We start from the raw sequence: 17,307 nt of genomic DNA, 5'->3' as shown, positions 1-17,307 counted from the left end.
ATGTTTCTAGAACAAACTGGAAGGAACGGTATGGACCGAAATTGATGACACAAAAGTCTTCAAGATTCTAGATCTCGAAGACCTGGAAAGAACTTTCTCTGCCTATCAAAGACAGCAGGTAACAGCATGTGCCCTCCAGATGCCAAAAAAAGTAAAATAATCACATCCTTGTGCATGATCCCCAGGCCATCTGCCATAACTGTGATCTGATAAGCATCTTAGTTCTGTGCCGCATGGTCTGCGCTGCTCTGTTCCTGCAAAGCAACACAGTGTGTGTGTCCCCATATGCGTTCAGGTGCCTGTCGGTGTGTGTGTGTGAACAGTTGAAGGTATATGAGCTCTATGTATCGCGGTATGTGTCCAAGACCTTGTCTCCATTGGTGTAAAGAGGTCTGTATTTTATTGTCACTGTGTGTAGTCAAAATGGATTGCTAGGAAAAAATAGGGAGATATGTGACCTATATTGTCACCTCACAGTATTTGTTTCTGAAGCCATTTTGGTTTACTGAGTTTTTAAAAAGAACATATCAAATGAATACTCTCAGAAGCAAAATGCTTTCTGAAATAGGTGGATGCTTTAGAAGCACGGGCATTGGTAAATACTATAATTTGGCCGCTAACTAGAACCTGCAGAAAAGTTTTTTACTATACGTCATGGACTTGATAGGCTAGGAGGGGGGCTTGCAGAAGCTGAGCAAGTGTGGAGATGGCAGTGACCCAAACAGCACCAGAGAAGCTACTGAAAAGTGAGCAAAGCTTATGCAATGGCAGCAGGAACACGTGACTTGGTGCTTGCCAGCTATTTACATTGGCAAGACCCAGCAGGCATCATCTCTGGGTAAGCCCTAGGCACATCCAAATGGTACCTCTTGCTCCTCCAGAGGTCCTATTAGTAGAGTTCTGAAGGTAGACAAGAAGAGACCACAGTGTATGGATAGTTCCAGAAGAACAAAAGAAAGGTGGAGTTCAAACAGTTGAACAAATCCCTGTGAAGGGAAAACTAAGTCAGGAGTGTGAGGAGAAAGAGGCTGGCTGAAGGAGAGGAATGGTGAAGGGAGCCCACAATACGCACCCCCACTGGGGCTTTCCTTGGGCTGCTACAGAAGGCCCTGCACTCCTGCACTCCTGCATGAATCATGCCCAGGGTGGAGTACCCTCAGGCAAGCAATAGACTTCCTAGTTGGCTTACTTGGCTTGGTTCCCAAGAAAGAATGTCTCTGAAAAATACTAAGCACCAAGGGAAAAGATGGACTGAAGCTAGGGGAGAAACAAAAGCTAAAGATTTTTTTTCATTATTATTTCAAGTGGTCTTTAATGCATCTGAAATGGGGAGTTTCAGGGGGCCGGGGGTGGGGGGCCGGGGAGGATATTTAGCCAGAATATTTTGCTCAAAGAGAGGACAAGCAACTGTTGTGCTAGTTTAATAAAGTTTGAAATAATACCTGCCATAATGACATAAACCCTAAAACAAGAATCTTCAGCTGAGCCCCTCCATAAGTAAGAAGGCAACTTGTACAATATATTCCACACCAAATAAAGGAAAATGAAGAAAACAAAGGTAAAGCATTATCCAGTAAAAAGCAAGAGAGCTTAGCTTTGAAAGAACAAAGAGTATGTCTAGAGTCATCCTGCAGCTGCTCTGAGCCCATCAGACAGATTGGCTGATTGGCTGCCACATGCTTTCTCCCTCTCAGTGCCCCAGTCTCCTGTCCCAGGAAGGGTATCCCCTGGGCCTTGTCATGAAGTCATAGGACATTTTAGCAAATTTCCTAGTAATTCAAATGATCCTTTGACCTGATTACATATCCCATTGCTTTTCCACATGAGTTTTACTTGCTAATGCTGGTCCACGCTGGTTGCCTAAAATGAAGACTTGGGAACTTAGAGAAGTATTTTAAAGGACGGGAAAGCAGCAGTATCCCAAATGATGCTGTTCAAGTCTGGGCATGTGGGTTGCATTTATTATGAAGGCAGGTGGTTGAAAGACCCAAGGTTATAAGACTCATAATTAACTGGCTTTCAGCAGAAGATGCAGGAAGATGCTGCCAAAAAGCTCTGGGACAAATATGTGGACAATTCTCAAGAGCTCTGGGAGACAGGATTGCAGAAAGCCCTGCAATTGGGTAATTGTCTCCTAGCAACCAACACTGTTTAAGTAATCAGTAGCTGTTCCAATCAGGATAGACCAGAACATGTTAGTTGTACTTAACACTAAGTAGATTGGTAAGTAGAATTAGTTGTGACCAGATTTTCAGCAGCATTTCCTGAAGAAAAATTTCAACACCTTTTGACATAAGAACGAGAGATGAGAATTTTTAAACCATAAGTATATTTTCCAAATGAGGGTAATTTAAGCCGTTTTATTGGATTTACTAAATGTTGAGAGCCAGAAAAATCAAAAGATACAGATTCTAGTTGGAATATGTAGTACAGAGTAAAAGAAACAAAGTTCCTGTCATTGAATGTCCCCTGATCTCACGATGGCAACATCAAAGAACTATGCATTTTCATTTCAGTCTTGGCAGTACATTATATAATTATCACCACATTTGAATTGCTCTCTTTTCTATCCCCAAATGAACACTGGAAACCTATTTTTTTCCATGGTGTCTCCTCTTTCCTCCCTGCTGAGTTATGAAACCCTGGTCAAACTCTCTGGACCACATCCAGTTGTTTAGCTAGATAAATATTTCAGAGAGGCAGAGGAAGACATGAATATCATTACCTGCATGCATGCAATAGGACCCTGCACAGAGTATGAATTTGAGAAATCTCAGCAATATCAGGTTAGTTTATTTAGTTGAATGAGGAATAACGCTTAGGAAGTATATACATACATGTCTATATTACACATGTATACCTATATAAATATAGATACACATTTACACATACATGTGCTTGTATGTGTAAACGTATATATGTATAAAACATCGCATATAAAACACATGTATATAAAACATCTGGTTGATTTGAGAAATATAATTAAAATCAAGCATTTATATTATCTATTTTGTAAGATTAAAATGTGTTCAACTTTTGCAGAGTTCCACAGTACAACATACAGTATAAAAGCAGAGGCGAGAAAATCTGTTAATAACCATAATGTGAACTAAAAGATGATAATCAGTATTAAGTATCCATTACATTTCTGATGCTGAGTATTATAAACATAGTTCTCAATGTTATCAACCCTAAAATTTAACTCTCTAGGAGTTCTTTGCTTATTTTCTTATTAAATACTTACCCTTAACTCCATGAGGAGGATATTATTCCTATATTACAGATACTGAAAATTTGGTTTAGTATGTATTCAGTGCCCCAACAGGTAGCATAATCAAGACTACAAAGTGGCATAGTTCTCAGTTTCACTTTGTTCTTAATTCATGGTTTTATTCATTATGAATACCAGACTTTGTAGAGGATTTTCTTTAACTCTAGTTTTAAAAACAAGATCACTCCTATTCAGATTTTTTTTCCAGTGCATTTATCAAAGGTGTGCAGAGCTGATTGTGTAAGCTTATGTGCACTTGAAATGGAATTTAAAAGCATGCCGTTATTTCCCTGCTCACATTCCAAAACGTCATTTGAAAGTCAATTTCTTGAATCTCAGGACTTCTTTTTCCTCACTGAAACTACATCAATACTGATTTCCAAGTCAGCCACAAGAGACTTAGTACATAGTGTAGCATGTTGCTTAGTAGTATTATTTCAGATACAATTAACAGTATTCATGTCTGTTTTATGGGAAAATTTCCTCCTGACATGCTGTAAACTCATTTCTCCTTATCTGTGCAGTTGAACAGAAGGAGAATGAATGGAAGAGAATCATGGCTCTATAGCAACATATTAACACTCTGGCTCTCTTCCTCCCACTCTTTGCCCAAGGATAGCCCTTCATTTAAGATCCTGTTATCAGTACGTGATAATAACATTTCAAATCCTCTGTGCTCTGATTTAGGGAACAAGAGATAACTAGTGTCCAGTCTTTACTGGACAGTAGTTATCTCTTATTTACTAAATCTGACCTTTACTTCTAATTTGTAATATATAAGTCATTTTTGAGTCCCATGTGAAACATGAGTAATATCTTCTTCTGACTTTTCATAAATGTTCAAAGTTTTTTTCCTTTTATAGTTTTCATTATTCTGTACCTCTAATTTGCACATTAAGAATGATATGATTTAATATATTTCTTTCAGCAACCTTGACCCTTACCCTTGGCATATGAAGACAAAAAAGAAAATTGTGAATAGTGGGTTTCTTTGTTTTTTTTTTTCAGTCTGGATGTAAGGTTAAAGGTTCTATAACTGGGCTTCATGGTAAGGATTAATCAGAATCAGATTTTTATATAAGTATTAGTAGATGCATTTTTTTCTGTAGAGAAATTCCCACCTTTAATCAGATTTTACCAAGATATTTCAACCTCATGAAGATTGAGAATTGTTCCTATAAGGATCGTCATTATCTATGAAGTATTAGGTCATTTCTTCTTTGTGGATTCCTATTTAGAGCACTCTATCATCAGTGGTTCCTGAAAATGCAAGTGCCAACTTTCTATTTATATTCCAAGCCCTAAGCACTTCACCATATCATCCAGAAAAATCAGACATCCTGTTAGAGCCAAATATAGGCGATCCTATCATATTTGACCAAAGCCAATTAGAAGTATCTTTTTATATTCCCTTCTGATTTTTGAGTGAATAATTTAAGGTTCCAAAAAGAATGTTAACTTACTCTTTCAAATAGGCCTGGAAGCATCTTTATTTCTAACATGCCCCTTGTAATGAAACTCACAAGGTTTGTGATTTTTAATCATAATATATTAATTAACAGACCTTTAAGGAAGTGTAATCTTGGGCTGGGATTATGGCTCCCTGGTACAGCGGTTGCCTGGCATGTATGAGGGACTGAGTTTAATTCTCAGCACCACATATTAATTAATTAATTAATTAAAGGTTCATTGATTTTATATATATATATATATATATATATATATATATGTATTTTTTTTTAAAGAAGTGTACTCTTTAGGCTAGCAATTAACCAAATCCTCCCATGGCATTCTTTATCCTCACCTCTGGAAAGATAAGATGTGTGACATAGGTATTAACAGTCATACTTAGTACTGCTGGTGGTAACAAAGGAAAATCTTGACAGCCTTTCTGCAGCTTAGCTGAAAGAACAAAGAGCCAAAACATGAACTTGATTGTCAATTTGAACAATAAAATAATGTCACATGATACCTTCCTAGTATTGAGCTCATAAATGACCGTGAGGTACTGTGAGTGATGCTTGACCTGCATCCTCACATTTAATATTCTAGCTGTTGACCCCATTTTACAGATAAACTGAGCCCCAAGTCACACAACCAATAAATGACAGCTGCCTGATTCTATAGACTAGTACGCCAGAGGTCAGAAGTCCCAATTTCCTGATAAATGGGATCAGAAGATATAGGATACCTGGCCAGAGAACTTCATAAATTTCATCTTTGATGGCCAGATGGAGCAAGATCCAAGTTCAAGTAGCAACTATCTCTTTAAGAAAGAGGGTAGGAAAAAAAAAAAAAGAAGGGTTAAGATGACCTCATGGGGTTCATTTCACCATAGTCTTTCTGCCCTTGAAAGGAAACTACTTTCACAGAAGAGTCCTAAGGAGCTTCTGAGTAGAAATCTTGGCAGTTATAATAGGGACAAAAGAAATCTGGGCTATCAGAGGAGAAAAAATATTTCTTGTGGTTATCAACTTATTTTGTAAATGCCTTTCTAGCAAAACAGTCCTCCTTGTATGGGTAAAGCAAGGGGAAGAAGACACACTCTGTTTCCCACTAGAAGAATTATGTGAACGGCTCATCTGTGTAAAATTGGCCTTGGCAGTGCTGCCAAGACCAGTGAGACCTTTAGGAATCTGCTGAGCAAATGCTGGTTGTGCAAGCTGTTCACCCAAAAGCTGGGGTGTGTTTTGCACACCAAAGCTTTATTCATTCCAGCCTTGCAAAAGTATGCGATGAAAAAACTGTCACTTTCTCATAACATGTCAATTACCTCTTCTTCTTTCCCTTCTTCACTCCAAGTCTTTTCTAAATACTATTTCAAGATGAGGCTATTACCCCAGGGTACTTGAACAGCCCTGGGGCAGTCGGGATGGGCCACCATTGCTGCACACCCTGTGAACCACTGCTTGCCTCTGGATTGCATGTTCCTTTTCCTCGTGCAGACCCCTTATACCTTCAGGCATTGTTCAGACCCTCTTAGGGATACTGAGGGTTAATATCACCGACTTAGGTTGTTCAACTTGTCTCTTCTTAATCCTCACTTATGATATAAGAAGACAGTAGATTATTCCCACATTCAACCCCAAAATAATATTTTTCTGGTGGTACTGAACAATGGAAAGGTGACTCAAGTAAAAATTTATGTGTTAAGTGAATGGAGCCCAGTCTAAGAGAATTTGTTCCTTATGCAGCTTGAATCCCTTTGGAGTATTCTAAGTCCTTTTCCATTTTAAATTTCATTTACCAACATTGGCAATTGTGTGCAACACATGTAGTCATCTTCCTCTACCCCAGTGCTTTGTGCTGTGCTCCTCACTATATCTTCAGCCAGACTCTCACAATCATCATCTCTCATTGGCGATCGAAGGAACACTGATCATCTTTTACCCTGCACCACCAATTTCCTTGACTGCTTTGACTTTCCCCTGTTTGTTGCTGTGATTTCTGAATTGCATGTATCTGATTTGCCTTTTCCATGCCTCTGCCATGGCTGTAGGATTTCTTTGTGAACAGTAACTCCAAGCAGGTAAGTGAGCTACTACCTAAACCTTGCTTAATATAACTTCTTGGCTCACTATAAACTCAAAACTTCTCAGTGATCCTGTTTTGTTGTTTAGAGAGTATAATGCAATGTCTAGGTAGTTCCACATTGGGTTTCAATTCTTACTTTAATATCTGGAGGTATGCCTGAAGCCTCACCACAAGAGACACTGGCTTTGGGTCTCAAGTTGATTCATATTATAGATTCTATATTGCCTTTATTTCCTGAACTGTTATACAGTTCCAGAGCTCTTTGGTTTCCTTACATTTTTAAAACACCATAATCCATTTTTAATTGGTCTTGACTGCTAATAATACCAAATTTGCTATTTATCAAACTGGTCCGTGTTTTCTTCACCTTGAACCTTTTGTTATTATCTAAACCTCTGATGTGCAGTTTAATCAAATTGCTTTTTATATATAATTGATTTTTGCCTATTCCACCATAATTGCGACTGGCCCTCACTGCTTAGTACAGCCTAGAATCTGAAGTAGTGTTTAATTGTTAATTCAGGTAACTGAGCTCATGTCTTGAGCTGCCCCCTCCCCACTGTCCATCAAGCTTCCAGTGTAATGAAAGGTGCCATCTGGCCTTGGGAGCTTCCTGTTGCACATGAAGAAGTTTGGGAGGGTTTATTGTTCAGCTTTTTGAAGTGCTCAAGATGCAAATGGTTCTGGGGTGAATGGACCCTGCAATTGGTGGGACCAGCAATGGCAAGCCTCAGCTGAGCTTGATTCATAATGACAGTTCTTCTGTCTGCTGTCTGTGGGGATTTGGGGGACAAAAGGAGGGCATCACTCATTGATAATTTATGCACGCTTAGCATCTTCAACTTGGAAGCTCTGTTCTTCCAGATAATGCTTTTTCAAATGTGGGTGGTCAGCTTTTCTTATTTCTCTTTTCCAACTAACTAGATTGTAGCCTTTGTTTCAATGCCACCACCTCCCTACACTCCCCACCTCACCATCTCAGTCTCGTCCATCTGTGTATGTGTGTATAGTGTATAGTGTGTGTGTGTGTGTGTGTGTGTGTGTGTGTGCGCGCGCACTCGTGCACACGCGTGTGTACACAAAATGTGAAGTCTGGTGTCTGAAAGTCACTGACTTTGATGGATTTCTTTTGTGCTCTTTATAGAAAGAAACAGATGCCACCGATGACACACTGAGTTCCAAAATGAAAGTCAAAGAGCTTTCAGTGATTGATGGTCGGAGGGCTCAGAATTGCAACATCCTGCTGTCAAGGTATTGTTGAGGTTGAGTAAACATTTCTAGTAGGACCAACTTTTCTATCTTGTGGCTCAAAGCTACACATTTATCATTTCATTTGAATCACTTTAATTGTACCTGCTGAGTACAGATCTTTGGGTTTCCTTCTGTTTAGAGGGAAGACTCTTGGGGTCACTTTCCCTAGTGAAGTATGTCAGAGCTGGATGCCAATTCTCTTAGGGTTTCATTTCCACAGACTTCCAAATTTAAATTAAAATGTATCCTAAGTCAATATTTTCTTCCCAGGCCTTTAAAGTAGACTTGACTCGTTTTATACTTCTTGGCTGTCTTTGAGTAACACTGTCATAGAATCAGGACCCACGCTGATGGCTCTTTATTTTATTTTGTTTCCTGTATTTCACCTTTTTATATTTTAAGCTCATAGGATTTCATGTTCTTTTTGAGGTTTTTTTTTGTGCCTAAAAAATCTATGTAAATCTCAAACTTCAGTGAAATATTAATTTGTCCCATTCAGCGCTGTTCAGAAATCTTTCTCATAATTAGTGAACCATCACAGCCTTAGAACTTGAAAAGAAGAAAGGAAATTGTGGAGCCTGGAATCTGATTGCAGCTTGAGGCAAAGTTGTCAGGTCATTCTGAGCATTTCAAGTAACTTTTCTGTATCTAGTTTCTTCTTTTCTCTGAAAGAGACTTCACAGTAGGCAAAGATACCCAATGCTTATGAGAAGCATGGAGATGTAAAGAATACTGAATGTGGGGCTTTAAAGATAAGTTACATTTTGGAAGGAATGTCGTATGTGCATGAGGCTGGTATAAGGTGACTATCGGGAAAGAGGGAGGGAAAGTAGAGGTCCTTATTAGATCCCCTTAGACTGAGTTTCTTTTAACACAAAACGCTGCTGCTTGGTTTTCAGCATGGAAGCTTGATTGTTGGCCAGATATATGTTACTTTAGGGAGCAAATGTTTCTTTCAGTGAAAGAGAAATTGAACCTTAGTGAGATCCCTGAATTTTAATGCAACTTGTAAGGTAACATGAACCACCCGGTTAGTATTTCATTTCTGCTCTAGCTGGAAGCTATGTGAATGGGCAGGCGCTGTATTTATTCTAATTTTTGCTTCATGAACCATGCTTAGGTTAGATAAAGTATCTATCTGCCTTAAGAAGATACTTACTTTCAAGGTGTGCTTAGTTTTCTTCTATAGCATGAACTGTTTGTTTTATTATCTTCTTGCAAATAACATTCTTAATTGCAAAACTAAATGAAGATTTGGGGAAAGGTGTGTGTGTGTGTGTGTGTGTGTGTGTGTGTGTGTGTGGTGTTTAATGTGAGACACTTTCCCTATATATTTTTTTGCTTTTGCAATCCAGATGAATACTTTAAAGCAGCTTGATAAAGAGAGCTATCACCCTGAACTTCTTTAGCGTCAAACTGCTTATAGAGTAAAAACTGTGACCTAGTTTCTTGTAGACAGATTATCTTCAATGCTAAGTGCCAGCCAGGATAATTACACTAGTTATATATAAGGTTACAACTCTTTCTGGCAAGATTCCCTTTCCATTATTGAAGGAATTATTTCTTATTCCTGGTATATGATTCCCTTGTTACCCTAAAAGTGTCAGAGCTGAAAGTGACTTAGAACTTGTATGTGTCTAAACTCTCTGGGAGACGATTTAAAGACCTTGTGTTGTATCTATTAGATTATCTATTAAAATCTACTTTGATGAGTATATTTGTTACAATGAGCACAATTAAAAGGCATTTTGTGGCTAACAAAGTAATTCTGGGTCCCAGTTGGCCTTATTGTTAGTTGTGCCTTATTGATTAGGTTTAAAACCTCCTCTCCCACAGGATTCAGTACCACTTCCTTTTCTCTCCGTGATGAGATGTTTTACTCTCCCATCAGCAAAGCGCAGGCTGACATGTTCAATGTGCTGTGCTAAAAATGAAAATAATCAAGCTGATTTAATGTGTATTATATTTAGTTTTGCAACCAGTTTGAATTTTTTTATTCTCCCCTTTTCATTGACAATTTATTCCTATAAACAAAAGAAAGCTAGGAAAAGCCTTAAAGTAGGGAAGAAATAAATGAAAGTGGATCTGATACCTTTTTTCTGGACAGTCCCCACTTTGGAGCATGTATTTGCCTGACACTATGCTAGGTGCCAGAGGATTTACTAAAACATAAGGTAGCGTTGCTGCCTTTGAAAGCTCAAGGCTGATGGGAGAAGAAAAATGACACATGCAAGAAGACTTGTGAACAAGGAACAAGTCAGGGGTCACAGGAGCTCAACCAGGTATGAGAGGGGCTCCAGCAATAGTAACCGGAAGAAGTGGGTCCCAAGGGGCAGAGTTACATGGAGACTTGGAGCAGCCAATCAAGAGAGGCCTGCATGGCAGCAGAGGATCATAAACTGAATTGCATGATACTCAGTAAGAAAGGCTGGGATTCACATCTTATGCTTTTATAAGGATATGAGTCAGCCCAAGATCAAGTCATAATAACCTTCTCCTCAACAAGATCAGGAAAGTAGTAATTTTGTAGTGGATTTGTGAGAATTAGACCTAGTGTGTATGAAGTCCCTGGCAGATGCCTATATGTGGTAGCCGCTCAGTTAATGGCCTGTTTATACATTGTGGGATCAAGAGACTGCAGTTTGTTCAGGAGTTCAGTATGTGTTTTATTAACATTTTAAATTTGGTCTCAGGGCTTTGCAGGATGAGTTGGAAGGGGTCAAGAGCTGAGTGCAGGGGGAGCCATGAGAGAGGAGTCTTTCTGTTGTCCATGTGAGACCCGATGAGGGACCCTTGATAGGACTGGGAGTCTGATTTTGTGCTTAGGGACAAAGACTAGGATTATTTCAAAGATGATGTCAAGATTTCCTACCTTTCCATCTTTCCTGTTTCCTATGTATTTCAATCCCAAAGTCTAGCAAACTTCGTTATTTGTTATCTGGCTGATGAAGGATTTATTTCCCAGCAATCATTAGCACCAAAGTCCTCCACAGTGAGAACCAGTGGCATATTCCATGGGTGGTATTTTCATGGGCCCATGTGCCCACAGTGTTTGGTTATATTTTAGAGCTCTCCTCACATGCTACAGAATCTAGGGAACCCTTTGTTAGGAACCTGCAGTGGCCTCCTGGAGCCAAGCAGGCAGGTCTCCTCAAGCCTGGTAAGGAAGGTGTTTATTGTTTACAACTTTAGTCATCAAGTTCTCAGAGAGGTGTGAATTTGAATGGGGAGCTCCAGGGAACCAGGAACATGCCTTTCACAAACTCAGGAGAAGAATGGAGAGGGCAGGGTATACCTCAGAATGGGAAGCCATTAAAAACTTGATTTGTTCTGTTGTCTATCAAAAACCAATTTAATGAGCACATGTTATTACAATAGTTCCTCAAGCAGCTTTTCTATTGTATGTATATGGGCGACAGTAGCCATCTGAAACACAGTTTTATTCTCCAAAACAGACCTCTTCTTTCAAAAAATGAAGAGAGAAAAAGAAACTTGGAAGCAGGTTTATATTGCCAAATGAACCCACCTAAAACACAATTTTATGAAGTGTTCTGCCATTCTTTTTTTTCCAGATACTCACTTGACATGGCAGTCAGGGTGTCGTAAACCACAAAAAGCTACTTTAAATAGGGGGATTTGGCTCCAGTCCACTGAAACAGAGCTAGGGCTGATCTAGCCATCCATCCTTAACTTGTTTTAATTATGCCTGATGTTCCAGCTCTCTCCGCAAATTTTTGAAATGCTTGAGTAGAACAAGGTAGAGTTAAATACTGTTTAAAGATGCCTGGTTTGTTTCCTGCCTTGTAAAGAAAGTTGGAATGGGTGTCTCAAGGTGCCACCCTCCAGCATGCCAGAACACTGCCAAGCTTTAAAAGCAATTAAAAGCCTAGAATTGTTAGGGTCCTTAAATTACAGAGATTAGAGACTCATTCTGTGGATGACAGATGACACTAAGAACTCTGCAGCCTATAGAACCATCCCAGCCGGCGGGGAACCCTTCTCCCCTCCCCCCCCTCCCCCAAGGTAGGGTTTCTTTTTCTGATCCAACAGGCCACGTGTATGGTGTTATGTTGACAGGTAGATTTTCTTAAGTACTATCCATTAAAGTCTCCAGTCCCTTTGTGGAACACATTAAGAGAAACCAGAATTGTTATGAATTAGAGCTAGTGTTTAGTCCAGACAGCCTCTGGGGGTTGAGGAGCATAAATATATACAATTTCAAAAGCAAAAAGTTCTGCACTCCATATGGGGAGCTAATGAAATGCAAATCTGATACTTCAAGTATTGTTCTCGCTCTGATTTTCAACTCCTTTTCTTTTAAATGCAAAACAGAAGGACTGAGCAGAACTACACCATAAAACGGTTTCTTCCACTTGGTGTGAAAAGGACACAGAACTAATTAATTTTTTTTCTTACATGCAGAGCTCTTCTTATGATGATTATAGATGTTTTCCCCTGGCTGGTTGGTTTTCATTAGTGGTTGCATCAGTCTTCCCTTGGCCTTCCAAGACCACACCATGGTGTTTACATTGAAATTGACTTAAGCCTGTAGTGTACATCCTGGAATCCAGAGCTGTTCCGGACTTGGGCACTTGAGTCCTTGATATCCATGCAGTTTTTTCCCCTCTCAGTATACTCTACTCAGCCAGCTTAGCTAAGTGGTTCCATTTAATTGTGGGAATTTGCTGTCAGGATGTTCTAGTGAAAATGTTCATGAAGCAGTGATTGTCCCAAGAATGATTGAAACCAACTGGAGAATATGCCAGGGTCAGGGTTGCCCTCCAAGCATGGAAGTCACGATGGCACTGCAGCTCAGACAAGGTTCTTATTTATTTGTCAGTGGAGAGTCTGCCATTTTGCCTAGATGCTAAAATTGAATTTGAGAACATGAGCTAGAAGAGAAAGGCGTTAGTACAATAGGATGTCCAAATGTGTCCCTTCTCTTTCCTGTTCACTGGCACATGAAGCAACATGCAGTTTAAATTGTTGGGTGGACAGTTTGAACAAAATCATGTCAAGATCTAAAGGAAAGGATAAGCCAGAGGTGTCCACAGTGATATGTCCTTCCGGTTCCATCTAGGGGGCGTGGCTTCTTCAACCGCCTTGGAGTCCAGCCCTCACCTTTATGTGGGAGTGCGTGTTTTGCACACCTTTGGGTCTTGCCTGTTTCTGCTTACCATTCAGTTCTCCCAAAGATTACAATCACCTTTAAGATTAAGATACATCTTTTAGTTCCTTGTTAGTACTCCCAGGCCTAATGCTATCTCATATAGGGAACATGGGTGAAATAATGGGTGTGAATGTGCTTTGGGAAGTGTTCATAATAACCGCACTAAGCACTGCTTAATGAACATGTGAATATTAAGGTCACGAAAGTACTGATACTTCTCTTCTGGCATAAGAAAGTGTGCCTTGTAAGGCACATGTGCAGTTTATTGAGTCCATATTTCTATGACCAGGAACTATGCTAAGTACTTCATGTGGATTTCACTTAACCCTTATGCATGAGTGCATGTTTTTTTTTAATGTAGTTGTTATTATCTCTGTTTTACATATGAGAAAACTGAGGCTCAATAAAAATATTTTTCAAGAACTCCCAACCAGAAATTGTCAGAACCAGGACTGGGGCCCAGCCTGTCTAACACCAAAGTTTCTCCTTCTAAAGTTACATGTGGCACGTGTACATCTTGCTCTATATCTGTGTTTGTGTCTTTATCTCCAGTCTTAAATGTGATCCTCCTGGAAAAGCATAGATTAAAGGACAGACGAGGTGATGTTAATGATGTACCACATTATTAGGTGGTAAGGAAGTAGCATGTTAGAAGTAGATGTGGGTTTACAAGTAAAGCAAAGGAATGACTGCTGTCACAGCTAATATTGTGATTGTGATTATTTGCCCCCATTAAGACCACTATAAAAACACATTTTGTACAAGTGTATTTTAAATTCATGACTCATATTTTGTAGTCCACACTTTGTTATCTTGACTTAAGTCACAAATTCCTAATTAAATTAGAATATAAGTTTATGGTAGACAGAAAAACAGAAAATGGATTTGTACAAAAGCACAGATCCTTACCTATGAGATGTTAACTAGACAAGCATTTGTTTTTAAAGAGAAAAAAAAAAACATTGGAGATAAGCAGTCACAGGAGAGCTTGGCTTTATGGGTACTGTCACTCTCTGCGTTTGACTTTGGGTAAATCACTTGGCCATTGTGAGCCTCAGTTTCTCCGCCTATTAAAAAAAGAGAGCACAATTATTTTGAGAATCAAATGAAATAACATATGTAAAAACTCCTCAACTATGAAGTGCTTATACATTTTATTTTGCATAGAAATGAGCTATAGTTTGTGTAGTTTGCAACCTTCTCAAAGTCTATTTTTTAACCTGATAGTAAACTCAGGGATTTAGTTATCTCACCTGCAATTCGTGGATGCTGCATATAAAGGAAAACGATTGCACGTATTTTCCCTATTTCCAATCTTCGGATCCCTTGCTTTAGGAAATTAAAAGATAGAACATAGCAGCTTTGTTCTCTGTGTCAGCAGAGCATTACCAAGTCCCGAAAGAATGTTAAAGCAGTTTCAAAACCCTATTTTTAGTTTCAAAATCCTATATTGTCAGGAAAGAAGCTTTCACCGAGAGACTTTGAGAAAAACCGTGCTCGAAACTCAGCAGCTGGAGTGGCAAAATGAGTTGTATTAAATGTTAGTGCTGCTCATGCCAGCATTGCTAACAACATAAAAATCTTCCATCTCCAGGTTGAAATTATCCAATGATGAAATCAAACGGGCAATTCTAACAATGGATGAACAAGAAGATCTGCCCAAGGACATGTTGGAACAGGTGAGTAGCAGAGGTTTTTTGGAACCTAAGTTATAGCTGATTTTTCCACAGGGAGGGGCATAGTGACACAATTCAGTTGTTGCTAATAGATAATTTCTGCATCTCTGAATTAAGAAGGTTGAACCAAGGTTGCATATGGCTCTTTTATGACTTCATTCTCTCATTTTTCTCGAAATGATGGCTGGGAAGAAAGGTCACAAGTTTGTCAAATGCCTGGTCCCACAATGCCAGATTCTGTCCCTCATGCTGCAATTAAGTTATTATGTCTTTGCTGAGACATAATTAATATCATATAAATATACTATCTTGAGTAGAAAATCTGTTTCATGAGACATTGAGAATCTTATTAGCATTATGCACAAATTAGACTACATGTACTGATTTCTGTAAAATTCTTAATATAACCTATGTTTTGGTCATGGCTCATCATGCCATCAAGCACAAAACCCCCCAGCACTGACATTTGTATCTAAATATTCATGTGTCAGTAGGTAAACTATCAATTTATTGGGGAAAAATCTTATCTCTGGATGGCACCCTCTTCTGTTAAAAAAAAAAAAAAAATGGCAGTAAATTCAAATGCCCAGGCTAGCAAGTGGGATTTACCCATAGTGGATACATGTAATTTTTATTATCTGTGGCCAAGCAGTCAGTCTAATGTGAAAAACGGGTCTCTCTTTGTGCAGTATTTCTATAGCATTTCCACTTAGCTACTCCAACTACAGCATGTGTAATTCAGCAACTCTGTTTTGTTGTCTGCAAACATCCAGATTGTTGAACCAACACATATCCCAGCTCTTTCACCTGTCTCTTAGGCCTGCCCCTTGGTCTGAGCCTCAGTTTTTCTGAGTCTTATAGTGACAGTCTGAGGATACTCCCAGATTATTTGAGCTTTCTGTCTCATTTCTTGGTGAGATGTTGCGGGGTGGGGGATCATATTTTGACTGATTCAGGCCAGGGGGGCGGTCCATGTTTGTTAGAGCCAGAACCATGTAAGGTCAACTGTGGGTCCAAGAGACCACGATTCCAGACCATGTGAAGGGCCTTGTCTGTAGGCATGCTCAGCTCTGAGGGCAGAAGAAAAGGGTCTTTTGCATTACTGAAGTGATCCTAGGTGACAAGGCCACTCTGGCTAGAGTGTCCTTCTGTCTGTATGTGCATTTTCCATGGTCCTCACTGATGTCCTCAAAGGCCTCAGACACACAGGAGGCAGGAGTGACATACAGCGTCATCCCCCTCTCCCCAAAATGGACCTGCATTCCCTACAACCTCTGCAGCTGGAGTTGTCTTAGGGAAAAACCCTCACAACTTGGCAGAGAAAAACTTTCATGCTGCCCTCAAGAGGTTTGATTTAATTATCAAAATAATTAATGACTATGTCTCAAGTCTCCCAGGAGGCTCTGGGTATGAGTAGTTTTAAAGCTTTCCCCCATTTTTTTTAGAGCATTTTTCGCTCCTCCATGTTCTCGTCCCTCCCTCACCGTACAACCATCAGAACAGTCTCTGCCCCAGAATAGAGAGCCTGGTGGCCCTCAGAACTCACTCCCCAGCTCCCAGGTCACTCTGCCTTCCAGTCACTAACCCAGAGCACAGAGCAATGTGTAAAGCTGCTTTACTCCTTCTGTCTTAAGCCCCTATCGCCAAGGTCATATGTTTAAAATTCCACAAGATCTGTTTACTGTGAAATTGCATCCAGCAAAATTCCTCCTTGAGGGAAAGGATTCCAAAATCTTGCCAAAAGAGCTTGCAGTGCAAATAGAACGTACTTCAAATAAACACAAGTAAGAAAATCTGTCTACTGACGCAGAATCCGGCCAAGGATATTTTTGACCTGGTCTCTCCTGATAATTCTGTGAGCGCCTCACTCTCAGGTCAACTCCCACGCTCTTCCTTTTCCTCCATATTTTACTGTTGTACCTCTGCTCCCTTTCCTTCCATAGACCACTCTTGGCAGAGACAGGTTAATACCAGCATCTCTTTACTCAGGTTTGTGATTTGCATTAGGATGCTCATTCCTTCCTGTCCTGCTGCGCTCAGATGTCAGATGAGCTGTCGTCCTTGGAATACATATCTTTCTCCTTGTTCCCAGGTGTTTGCCTAACTCTCCATTCCCCTCTTAAAACTATCTACACTCAGTGCATTTCTTGACTTTCCTTTGAGAGGACCAATTCTTGAGCATGTCTCTTATTGTGCTCCTGTTAAGTAGCAAAAGAGACATCGTGGTTGTGTTATCCTGAGCACTGGCCAGTGGGCTCAACACAATTAGCTGGGGCACTGGGCTGTGCAAATTGGTAAAAGGATCCCAGAGACTAGAACTGAGATTCCTTGCCTGGGAGGTAAAAATCCAAAGTAAGCATTAGAAAAACAAATCTCTTCCCCGTTCCTCCTCTTTTCTCCTTGCC

The 17,307-nt window shown here is 39.7% G+C and overlaps 1 protein-coding gene across 1 annotated transcript in view; it reads left to right on the top strand.

Moving 5' to 3' along the window:
* Daam1 (dishevelled associated activator of morphogenesis 1) overlaps positions 1-17,307 on the top strand; it is a 166,314-nt gene that overhangs the window by 130,233 nt on the left and 18,774 nt on the right. Inside the window, exons 15-17 of the mRNA XM_026410057.2 lie at positions 11-118; positions 7,950-8,056; positions 14,821-14,905. Coding sequence (XP_026265842.1) covers positions 11-118; positions 7,950-8,056; positions 14,821-14,905 — 300 coding nt within the window. The remainder of the gene's footprint in view (positions 1-10; positions 119-7,949; positions 8,057-14,820; positions 14,906-17,307) is intronic.

The sequence above is a fragment of the Urocitellus parryii genome, chromosome 6 (genome assembly GCF_045843805.1).
Source record: "Urocitellus parryii isolate mUroPar1 chromosome 6, mUroPar1.hap1, whole genome shotgun sequence".
Taxonomy (NCBI): domain Eukaryota; kingdom Metazoa; phylum Chordata; class Mammalia; order Rodentia; family Sciuridae; genus Urocitellus; species Urocitellus parryii.
Note: the sequence above shows the minus strand (reverse complement) of the source record. Positions and strands in the feature narration are given on the sequence as shown.